General features: G+C 40.2%; 1 protein-coding gene across 5 annotated transcripts in view; it reads right to left on the bottom strand.

Annotated features, from left to right (window-relative positions):
• Nucleotides 1-12,712, bottom strand: part of CLSTN2 (calsyntenin 2) — a 346,915-nt gene that overhangs the window by 37,863 nt on the left and 296,340 nt on the right. For all 5 annotated transcript variants that reach the window (XM_077183656.1, XM_077183657.1, XM_077183658.1 and 2 more), the window contains exon 9: nt 11,201-11,363. In XM_077183656.1, the coding sequence (XP_077039771.1) occupies nt 11,201-11,363 (163 nt within the window). The remainder of the gene's footprint in view (nt 1-11,200; nt 11,364-12,712) is intronic.

The following is a 12,712-nucleotide window of genomic DNA, read 5'->3' as shown; positions in this document are numbered from 1 at the left end:
TTCCTCTGGGCAGAATTTTGAGATTTTTTTTGACATTTGAGATTTCCTAGAAACTTTCACATATATGACAGCTAAAATTCAACCTTTCTAATACTTACCAAGACAATTATTTGGTAATTATTTGGTAAATCAATAGTGCATTATGGGGACATTGGCTTTTCAGCCAAAATATATTTATATTTATCTATTATATTTATCTACTTACATTCTCTTTAAAAGTACATCCACAGCAGTAATATAACTGGACAAAAAAAGGTATGCTGAATTAAAAAAAAAAAAAAAAAGCAAGCATCTCCTTAAAAAGGAGACAAAATCATTTAAGAGCTTACAGAAGAAGAAGGAATCACATTTTGTTTGAAGCTTCGTGTTCTTATATCACTACAGAATTGTGAAGACAGCAAGTTCCAAGGCTAAAATACCAACACTAATCCTGGAACTTTGAAATTTAGAAACCTATAGTAAGTCTGCCAGTAGGTCTTAATAATTCTGAGGAGATGCCAAATAAGAAGAAGGCTCAGACCAGTAAATGTATTTAAATGTGAAATACACTCATCAAAATGTATAAAAAAGATCAGACAAGAAGCCAGAACAAAGAACTCAGTGCTGAGGCTTTGCCTGACAGAAACAAGCAGAATGAACCAAAGCATCCATGAACAGATACTGGGTGTTCTTCCACTGTGGACTAGTTCTGCTTTGGTATTCTTGACAAAGCACTTACAATTACATTGCTAGCTCATTAGCAGTGATACAGGATTTGCCTATAAATCATTAAATACACAGGGTATTCACTGTGCCCAAGCCACACTTTTAAGAAATGCTGCTGCACAAGGAGGTATTACCATCTTGGAGATGTATAATTCTTGTTTAAAGTCATCTGTCCAGCCACCAACATCAAAGCATGGAAGGGAATATGAGTGTTTCCAGGAATAAGCTTTTAAAATACTCTGAAAATACAGGCACTATAAAAACATTGAGCATTTAAAGAACAAGGCTTACACATCCTCTTCACAGGAATAAGGAGGTGTTTGTGCAGGTGCAGAGATTAACACTGGACTGTAAAGGAGGTGATATAATATTTGCTTGGGAGAGGCTATCAACTGTTATTTAAACAAAAATCCTCAAGTATTTCAAGAAACAGTGAGTGAAAAATAGCTGGGAGTAGCCAGTGTCATACTTTGTGAGTGGAGAAAATCTGCAGAACCATGGCCATGGCCATGACAGGGGGATCCAGGCTGAGACAATGCACGTGAACAACTAACAGCAGACTCTGCAGGGACACGGAGGGATGAGGCACTGTCCCCAGCCCCAAGATAAATACAGCTGGACCTAATCTATTATTGAGAATATTCCTCAGCTTTCTAAACTCTTCTGAAGATAGAGGCCCCCAAGCAATCCTCTCCATCAACCACTCGCCCTTGAGGGGGGGACTTTTATTCCCAACTGGAAATGTGAGCGGTCAAAATACATCTGCATCATTTCCCTTTGCCAGGCTAAGCAAGGGCTTCTCTTTACATCTTCCACCTAACACTGCAGATTATGTAGACTAACACAGAGAACAAAGTGGAGTTCCAGTGACAATAGTCAAGTATATGAAAATTTGTAATAGCTCTGTAACACAACATCTCCTGTAGACTATGAACATCCCTGTTGCTCTTCCTGGAACTTATCTTGCTAAAGTACTAACCCTACTGTAGTGTTCTTGTCACTGTATGTGTAAAACAGGATGTGCCTGTTCATCCAGGGCACTGAGAACACCAGCACCAACACTTTTAATCACATGAAAAAACAAGAACACTTGAAGAGAGAATATTATCTTATACCAGATAGCTAAATAAGCCTTCCGTAAGCAACTTTTACCAGTGTTAAAGACAAAATTATATACCTGCCAATTCTGAACTTGAAGGTGAACAGAAATCATTATATCTGACTCTTCTTACAGTTGCTTGTAATTGCAGCATGCTGTCATTTTGATATTCTTCTGTCTCAGCATTTCAGAATCTTCTCAGCTCAGTGGGGTATGTTAGCTGCTGATGTTCCCATCACCAGTAATTATGAGATTGCAAATGGACAAAATCAAATGCAATAAAACTGGGAAACAAACCCCAAAACTCTCACTAAAATTAAAGGAATGGCCTAAGGCCAGTTTCCTACAAATCCTGCTTTCTAGCTTTGATAAAATGTTTTATTCATATTTGGGTCAATTGTATTGGTGTGTTTGGAAGCTGCTTCCTTCTGCTTCTGCAATCTGATTTTCTTTGAGTATTTGACTTCAGCTTCTCAGTGGGTGGAAATTTAGCCCAGGATGGCCAATCTCCAAATCCTAGTCAGTCTGAAATTCTGAGCTCCCAAGACTAGATGAGTATAAATATATTTAATCCAGAATGAACATGATAATTCCATTGCATGTTTAAGCACAATGGGTAACTGTACCTAATGCTGATAGTAACATTTTTACAGAATATTATCCAAATTCTTCTAAATACTGATTTTTCAAATAGAGATCCTTTGACCCTGAGCAGGATTCATTTCATGCTCCCCATGGAGCTGACAGGCAGCTCAGAGTCAGTGGCTTCACTAGGCAGGAGGATGCTCAGTTCCACTGCCTGGACTTGACTCAGCACTGCTGTTACCACCTGCTAAGAAACAACTGAGAAAAGATTTAAATGTGAAATTCACTCATTAAATTGAGCATTGAGATGCTCCCAACAGCCCCTTACTGCTTTAAGGCACTTTGAGGTCTTGGTTCTGGCACCAAAGTGAGCCTAAGCAGCAGTGGGATAACAAAGCTAGGCCAAAATTGATTACACAGAGAACAGAGTGGAGCTCCAGTGACAATAGTCAAGTACATGGAAATTTGCAATAGCTCTGTAACACAGCATCTCCAGTTTCTCTTCAGAGCTCAGGATAACCAGTTAACTTGGATTGCCTTAGCAAGATTCATGGGACTTCCTTGCTGTCAGGGTCTTTTTGCCCTTTCCTAACTGCTCAGATACAGCTCATCTCCAAGAAGATGTTGGTAAATTCTGAGAGAATGCAAAAAACCTAGTCCTCAACTGTGTTGTATCTTGTGTTTCACTCAGCATTATCTTTATTGATTGCTATGGATTAATATGCTGTGAATGCTAATTCTTGGAGGATGGTTAAATAGTTAAGGCTAATTAATGACAGAGCCAAGAGAGGAAAACAGAACCTTCCCTGCTGCCAGGGAATTCAGTTAATGTCTGTAACACAAAAGACTGAAACTACACTATAGTTTAGTCATCAACTATTCTTACTACAATTCCTTCCATGAAAAATTTTTGAAGCTACTGATTTTTTTCTCTCCTTAAATGTAAATGTTGTGGTTGCCATCACAGTTGTGAGGGAGCACAGGCCACAGGGTTGTTCAGATCTTGCTGACAAAATTGTGCATTGCTTTTCACACCTGACCCAGCATGCATCACACTTCCCAAGTCTGGCAGATACAGGAGGATGGATGGTGGCTTTTGGCATTAATTCAACCCTTGTAAAAGGAAGATGGTGTCAGCAGACTGTGGAGGCATCCAGAGGAACCATGACATCCATAATTATTCACTATAATACTGTTCACCCCTTAGTCATTGTTGAAGTAGCATGCATCATACCATCATACCTTTCACTTGCTAAAATAATTACTGTTTTCTGGACTGAGATTCTTCTGTGCTGGTTCTCATCTCTTTTGCTGCTGGAATTATCTAGATAATAGATAACTAGATAACTAGAGCTATCAGGGTATGTTGATGGGTAGTGTCCCATGATATTAGCTGCAGCCTAGAGGCATCTCCTTCCCTGGGGCCAGGGTTTTCCCCTCCCACAAGAAGCCTGAAAGCCTCCGAGCCATTGTGAGTGTTGATTCCCTCCTGTGCCATTCACAGCTGGGGCTGAGCTCACAGCAAGGGGCACAGCCAGGGACATGCAGGAGACCCCACAGGCCCCTCAGTGGGGTGGGAGCACGCTGCCAGTGAAAGCAAGACTTTACCATATCAGCTCTTGGCACAGACATTAATAGGCACAGACACAGTTACAGCTGCTCCCTGAAATTTCAAACACACCAGATCAAATGGAGAAGACCAACCTACTTAATTTTAGCTGAGTATGTTGCAGATATCTGTCTGTCTTGGGGGCAGTTCAGTGGGGATGACTCCTTAGACACATGGAGGAAAACAAATCTTTTGTTATAGTTGAAGACTGCCAGATGATCAACAATTTAGGGGAATTAAGAACTGTTACTTGGAAATCATCTCTTGTTGCAGCCACAGAGAGCTTCTGCTAGATATAACAATATATCTGTTAGATATAGCACAGGGGAATCCAGGGGGAACTGAAGAATCCCAGGGTTTGGACTTCATGGGGTTGAAATGCATTCATTAAAGAAGCAGAGCCTGTTTCCATGACACGTTTGTTTTTCATTTTGCATCGAGTTGATATAAAGTGTGACAGAATTTGATTAGCATTGCATTTTGCAGTTGTAGGTTTGATTACACAGATGTAAAGTGCTGCTTGCCTTCCTTACCAATCTCCAAAGAACAATCAGGCACGTCAAAACAAGTGACTTTATGGAGCTCACAGATTTTGCAGGCTTTTTGTCCTATCCTAATAATGAGCAAGTAATTATCAAGGCAGTCAAATCACAATGAGGTTTTCATGGGAAATGGTCAAGAGTCAAGAGAATTTCCAACTGAGATGCAATTTTTTAAAGATATTCTAGACTCTGGTTATACTGAGCCAGATAATTAAAGAACAATTGAGTATTTCGGGTTCCAACATAAAGATTGAATGAATCTGGGAGCAGGCAAAAGACGTTCTGGCTCTGAAGTCCTCAGATCCAACCCTCCAAATTTATCCCATCTTTTTATTACAGCAGTTTGGGGAGCTGGATTTAATTCTCTGACAAGTAGACTGGCTGTAAAACAGGATGAAACTTAACACAGATTTCAGGAGTAGCCCCAATAGGTGACATGACATTTCTCAGCACAGAAAAGTTTTAGTGGGGTTTTTTATATCAGTCAGATAAAAATTAATCATAAGTTGGTCATCAAACATGTCCCATGTTAAGTCTGCCTCTGCTCTGGGTAGATATCATAACCCAACAACCTCACTCAAACAGCTTTAGGCTTTAAAGCTTTATCTGAAGTAGGCCAAGTTCAGAGAACACTAAGGGCTCCCTGCTCTTGTGTGTCCAAATGCCAACTGATGTCTTTGCAATACATCCTTAAACCCAAAGTGGGTAAAACTTACAGTATTGACAATGATTTTTCTTAGGATAATAAAAACATGATACAATTTTTCACAATCCAGCCAATAGATAAACGTTGCTCAAAAAACCTATATCCCTATTCTCCAAAAAATATTTTTGTGCTGGTAAGTAGTTCTCCCTGCCGAAATTCAGTTAAAAATGGGGCATATATCTAGGGTAACAGATTTGAATGCAAATTCAGCTCTCCAAGAAAATACCCTCCTAAACTAAACCTTCCACATGTGTTTGTACTTACAGCTGAAACTCAGCAAAGGTCTCTGAAGCGCACTGAAATCTGCCCCATCTTTCTCTGGATGAGAAGGGCTGTCACAGGAAATTTTCCATCTTTTATGGAAAATCCTTTCTTTAGGGTTTTTCCTCCTGAGAAGCTGAGAGGCCTCAGGAACAAAATGTAACCAATGGTTATCTGCTGCTGTGGAATGCAACAGGTGCATCTGGGATTGGCCCATGTTGGATGTTTGTAATTAATGTATAATCACAGTCAGCTGGCTCAGACACAGAGCCCAAGCCACAAGCCTTTGTTATCATTCTTTGCTATTCTATTCTTAGCTAGCCTTCTGAGGAAATCTTTTCTTCTATTCTTTTAGTATAGTTTTAATATAATATATATCATAAAATAATAAATCAAGCCTTCTGAAACATGGAGTCAGATCCTCGTCTCTTCCCCAATCCAAAAACCCCTGTGAACATGGTCACAAAGGACAATGAAGCAAGAGCATTTGCTTCCTTCCTCTGTCTGCTTTTGCCCCTGAATGTATAGCAATAAAGGGATCAGAGTGGGAACCTATAAATCTTGATTTTATGGAAGAAGTTTCTCACTCTGTAAAAGGGTCCATTTGCTATGTCCTCAGATAAACTGAATCAGAAATAATGAACTCAGAGGAGAACTTCATGGGGTGAGCTCTTGTAAAGTGTGCTCCAGGACAAGCTAACAATTTGTTTACATTGCTCAGGAGAATTAAATAGGATGTTAAAACCTAAAAGGGAGAATAAGAACAGAAGATCATGAGTTCTGATTCTGTTCTTGCTCTGATGCGGATTTTTTAAGTGACCTGTGGAAAAATCACCTACTGCACTTTATCCCCACAGAGTATGGGTCACTCTCCTGGCCTTGCTGCACCTTTTTATTATTTGAAAAGACTTGAGACTCTTAAGGTAAATGAGGAAATCTTAAAGTATTTTTATGCTAAAGAAGAAAAAGTGCAGTAATGAGAACCTTGGGGAGTTCCCAATGGACCATGTCTGCTTTGATTCCCATTCAGGGAGGAAGCACTTCAGACACAGGGAAGTGGTTCCCTCCTGTTCTCTTTGGTGTCTTTTTTGCTCTAGGAGACAGATGTGCAAGCAAGTCAATTTTGTCCTTTAGATATGCTGAGAGAGTAATTCTGCCTGAAAATTTCTTTCACCATTAAGAGAAAGAGCAGCACTTTGCCCTTAAATAACCTGACCTCCATCAAAATCACACCCTTGACAATCATCACTAGACCAGCGATGTGAACAAAATTTTAAAGATGTTAAGATTAAGTTATATAATTAACCATATGTACCTGCAGAGAAAGCTGTCAAACTTCATGAGGTTACAGAAAGGGCTAATTGCAGGAACAGCTGTAGCAGGTGTTTGTTTCTGCCCTCACTAGGAGCCCAGTTTGCTTAGCTTTGTGGTCAGCCTTACCTTTTCCCAGGCCTCCCAGCACTGAAATCCCAGCTAAGGAATAAGTTGGGATTTGCCATGCATTACCAAACCAACATCAACACTTTAGCCTAAAGATAATGCTTAAACTCCTACCCTCAAATAAACCACCCCCACTCAAGCAGTACTGAACATCAGCTGCACAAAAAAGAATTCACTCTAGGCCAACCATTGTGAAGGACCCTAAATCAATGAGGTAGCTCTGCTTGGATCTTCTGTTTAGTAAGATCCCTGAAGAAAGAACCAAGGGTTTTAGATTTAAAAAAGGAAATTATACCACAGTAACATACAGTATGCCTAATTTTTAGTAGATAAAGTTCATATTGACTATGCCAGAACAAATTATGCAGCTTTCCTCATGTGCAGAGTGTCATCAGAACTGGGAACCATTCCCCAGGCTTGGTTTTAAGTAATTGGGCCATTTCCTGGACTGCAGTAAACTTGACCCAGTGCCTGACAGAGCCTAGGAAGGGTCTTTTCCATCACTTTTAAAGGCTGGCTTTCTGCTCTTTCAACCATCTTCTCTCCCTGTTTGTCTCCAAGAATATGCCCTTCAGGAAAAGGCTAATTTTCCCTACTTTTTGGAGAGCCCTAGCACTCAACTCACATTATTTAAAGAAATTTTGCATAAAATCAGGAACAAACAAATCAGGCAAGATTTTTACATTGCCAGGGAAAGGGTAAAGATGTAGGAGAGATTTGCTTATGCCACAGACAAACCAAGTGAGCACAGCATAGGCTAAAGTTTGAATTTGTCACATAAGCCTGAGGAATTGCACATTCAATTTGTTTTCATGTTATGGTCAGGAGAAGAGCACTGATCTTAAACTGCTCTTATATTTCACTTGAGAAGCTGAAGGTAGAAATAAAAAACAACCTAACTTTTCATAATGGATGCTATAAACAAGTCTATAAAACTCAGAAAACAGTTACTCAGGTATTGGAATATTAATAATACGCAATAATAATCTTAAAGAAAAGAATTTTACATGTCCAAGATTCCTTCAGGCCATAACTCTGACGAAGACAAGGAGGAGGTGCAGGCATGGTGCTTGCTACAGAGCCCCAGGATGGGGACCAGTGTAAGGGATGGAAAGATCAGGGCTCAAAGAGTCACTCATATCCCAGAGGACACTCAGGATCCTAAAGAAGCAGCAGAACAATTCCCAGTTTCCAGACCAGAACTGAACATTTTCATCTACAGGAGGGTAAATCCCTCATAGCAGTAGCAGATTTTCCTATTAGTGCTAAAAGAGCAAATTGCCATTTTTGTTCTTGATTTTTCACAGTCCTCTAAATATACTCCTCCTGCTCCCTACCAGTCTTTCAGCTGCCCCACAGCCACAATGACTTTTGGCTGTCAGCCAATCAGAATAAAAAAAAGGAATGTTATTTCTTCTGATTCATTTACTTGTCTGAGGGGAGACTGTTTTTCAAATAATTTGACTTTGACAAACGGATGCTGTGTACTCAGAAGTGTAAAGTGGTTTAGTAAAGACAGGAAAGAAGATCTTGCCCTTTCTGAAGGAAGAGGTTAGAGACCAGTGCTCCTTTCTGCCAGTGCTTTAATGAAAAGAAAGGAAGGAGTCTTAGCAAACCAGAGCTGGAAATTCTTCAAATCCTCTTAACAAGGAGACTCCTGAATGGCATTATGACACCAAAATCACCATATCTTTTACTGAAATAAACCACAGAATGCTGTAAAGCAGCTTTATAATGTTGTGAAAATGTAGAGGTTTAGACTATTCTTGCTGGCTAATATGTATAAGCCTAAGTAGACAATAACAGTTTCACAGAAAGTATTTATAGTTAAAATATTTATTTCATAGAGCCCCTTTTTCTTGAAATATACAAACTTTGAAAATTATTGTTTTGACTAGAATAGATTGTTTTGACTAGAAGGATTTGACTAGAATAGATTTGACTAGACTAGAATAGATTTTCTATGTTAATTAATTACTATTTCACAGACTGAAATACAGTGCTGCATCTTTTTAACAAAGTGACTTTCCACACCATTCATGTAAAATAGTTTGAGGTGATCAAAACAAATGTACCAAATGAGAAGCTTTGTCAAAAGCAGTATCTTGAAATCTTGTTTCACATAACCATTAGAAGTTTATCTTTTTGCCACACACATGATAGTTTATCAGAATCTTCAGCACACTGTATTAATAAATCTTAGCATTTTCATTAGGTGGAAAATTTGTTTCCACTTTTGAGGAACTCAAATTCTGTCACTATGAAAAGAACAATAACATAATATTGCAGTAAATACTAATGGCAGCTATACGTATGATTTCAGTAGTTTAAATTAGGTGTTCCACCAAAAAGGAAGAAGAATCTTATTCTGAATGGTTATTAATTAAGCCATCAAATTATCCCAGGCAAAAATAAAAATGTTGGAAAACAATATCCACTTTTTTATTTTTTAACAGCTTCAATATGAAATATAGTCCCTGGCCTGAATGTATGGGAGCCTAAGTGAGCAGTTTTGCCTCAATTCCTTCTCTTCCCAATTTAGACAGGGAGCCAGAGGTGCAAAGGGAGCAAGATGATTGGTTTTGTTCCCAGCTGCCTTGGGGGCAGATGAGCCCCATGGATGCAGGGCTGTGGCAAAGCTGGCCCAGCTGTTGCTCAGGCTGGGCTCGTTGCACAGACACCCAAACTGCTCCATGGGCCCAGAGTGGCACCTGCAGCTTGATTAACCTGAGATTCAGGTGAGGGCTGCAGGGAGAGGATTCCCAGCAATACCAAGACTTCTAGGAAAAAAGACCCAAAACACCAAAGATTGCTTTTAGAGAGTAACAAAAACACTGAGTGAGGGTGAAAGAAGATCAGGGGCAGAAGTAATACAAATAATGCACAAGAACATTTATCTTGACCTATGCAGAAAAACCTTGTATAAATAGGCAGTAAGGGATTAAAATGAATTTGTTTTAGTACAGATACAGAGAAATGGTGAGTTTTCTGAAGGCAGTACTCCATGATTATTCACAGCCTCTATGGCATTTGCTCATGTCTGGAAAGAACTAAATTTACAAATTAGATTTGCATTTTCTAACTCTGGAACTTTGATCCAAAAGTACTGCACCAATATTGCAGAATAAAAAAAAATCCACACATGCAAACACCAGCTAGACAAGAAACTGTCTATACTTTTCCAAGTATATGGGATTAGTGCAATGCTGACCAGCTGATCACACCTCCAATAATTATCAATATTGTCAACTTATGAAATTTTGTTTTTAAGGTTAGTACAGCTTCATTCTGCATGTTGTCATCAAAGTAAAGATTGGATCTTTAACCCACTCATAATCTAACAGCTGAATTTGCTTTGAGTACTATTAACATTGAACAGCCCTGCCACGCATAAGATGTCCAAATTTTGCAAATAAGCAGAGATCAAATTGGCAAACAAGGTGACAATGGAGAAAGTGAGACTACATGAAAGAGTGGGGAAGAGACACAATCTATGTTAAAGCATTTTTCCTAATTATAGTTTCCTTCAATTCATACTTTAAGTGGAAAAAAGACTGTAAATAGAAAATCAACATGGAAGGGTAATGGAGACAACTTTACAAAAACAGACAAGCAGAGAAAAAGGAGCACTTCAGGTGTAAGGCAGAGAACAGAGAAAGAAAGTGGTGCAAGGACCAGGTAAAAAGAATGAGAAAAATTGGATTATAAAGGGTAGAAAACAGAGAAAGGTAATATTTAAGCAAACGCCCATATGGCTCAGGGGTTTGGACTTTTGGATTTATTTTACTCTCACTTTTACCTCTGGTGTACAACAGGGTGAATCAAGTGAATTACTGGAATTGCTGGTGAGATACATCCAATGTGAAGAGACCAGGACTGGGCCATGAGCTGTAAAAGAAATCTGAGGCAGGGACTGAGAAGAGATAGCTGGAGTTCTTTAGTACCTAGATAGTTTGCTTAAGGTGGGAGAACAAGGGAAACAATTAAGTGAGGATGAAAGATAAAGAAGACAATCTTTCACACTGAGTAGACAAACTGTATCCAATATTTCTTCAGGTGATGAAAATGCAAAACCTGTTAATATCCTGTCCATTTTATCCTTGGACTTGATTCATTAACAACTCTGGATTTACACCTGATTTTATACCATCAATCTTTTAGCAGCTTATTTCCTACACAATCAGCGACACAGGGAAGATTCTCCCTTGGCCTGAACTCCTGGCAGTGCTGTGTGTTGTCTGGTGTGATTTTACCTTGCCAGCAGGCCCCCACTGTGAGCTGCATGGCGATGTGGGAGGGGTGGATGGGCCAGTCGTTGGTCACCAGGTACGGCTCGTACGTCGTCCCGTCCATGTACAGCGTCACCACCGGGAACTCCACATTGACCACGTAGTAGTGCCACTCCTTGTCACAGATCTGGGACACACAGCACAGTGTTAGACAGCTCTTACAGTGGCTGGTTTTTATATCCCATGTGGTTTTCAAATGGTGTTTCCAAATTTCAGTCATGGGAAATAACGTTGCTGTAATTTCTGTGTCTCTAACATGAATGAAAGCCAAAACAATGTTGATAAATACTCTTGGCAAAATATGTATTTGCAAAATATATGTGATAAATAGAGGCTTCTTAAAACACACTCTGAAACGAGACATGGATAGAAAATAGAAAAATCAGGCAATTTGGTATTTCATCTGTATTTTCACATTTCCTAATACATAATTATCTTAGGTTACAAATACAAGATGTGGCTGGGGGTATTGCCATTGGTTAGAGGTGGGGCAGTTATTTTCTGTTCATTGGGCAGTTTTCTTTCTCTCTCCCCCAGCCACTCCTCCCTGCAGGAGATCTCTGCTGTCCATGGCCACTGAGTGTCCCTGCAGGGCTGATCCAATTCCAGCATCCCATGGGGAGATGCTGCATTGCCCAGGGCAGGAGCCAAGCATTCCTACCTGGATCCAATGTGAGCCTGGCACAGCCCAGCAGCCTTTGCCCAGTGCATTGCCAGAGGAGCAGCTTCTGCTGCCCTGCATGGCCAGAGGGAGCCCAGGCCCATCTGCAGCAGCCCTGGAGCTGCAGAGGAAAACTCTCCCTTTGTGCAGGATCCCTGCTCCAGCAGAGCCACAGCTGGCACTGCAGGAGGGCTGAGCCCCATGGGATGGGGCTGTGCCACCCCCCTGACACACAGGGGACAGGGCATGGGCTGACTCTGGCAGGGTTGGTTTGTATTACTGCTTTTTTTTTTTTCTTTCCTAATAAAGAACTGTTATTCCCACTCCCATATCTTTGCCTGAGAGACCCTTAATTTCAAAATTATAATTATTCAGAGGGAGTTACATTTTCCATTTCAGGGGAGGCTCCTGCCTTCCTTAGCAGACATCTGTCTTTTCAAACCAAGATGATAATATTAGTTTCTTAATGCTTGTATCTAGTGTTGAAAACAGAACACTTCATGTAAGATACACAGAGGATGTACTGGCATAGTTACTGAGCATTCCTAGTAGGTTCAGATTAAGAAAATGTACAGCCCTTAGTCACTGGACTGATGATTGCCATTATTAACTTATCCCATCAGTACTTAGAAAATCCTGTACAACCTGCCAGGACCTTGACAGTACTGAAAGGACCTGGGCCGTGGCCTGTGCAACACAGAGGGGTTTGCAATCTACAGGTTTGGGCAGGAACTCACCTCTTCTCCACCCCTCCTCTTTTGGCCTTGAGCTTTTTCCCAGATGGGGGGAAAATGAGGATCTTTATGAGTTCCCTG

Source organism: Agelaius phoeniceus, chromosome 10 (assembly GCF_051311805.1).
Source record: "Agelaius phoeniceus isolate bAgePho1 chromosome 10, bAgePho1.hap1, whole genome shotgun sequence".
Lineage (NCBI taxonomy): Eukaryota > Metazoa > Chordata > Aves > Passeriformes > Icteridae > Agelaius > Agelaius phoeniceus.
The sequence above is the reverse complement of the archived record's forward strand: the minus strand, read 5'-3'. Positions and strand labels throughout refer to the sequence as shown.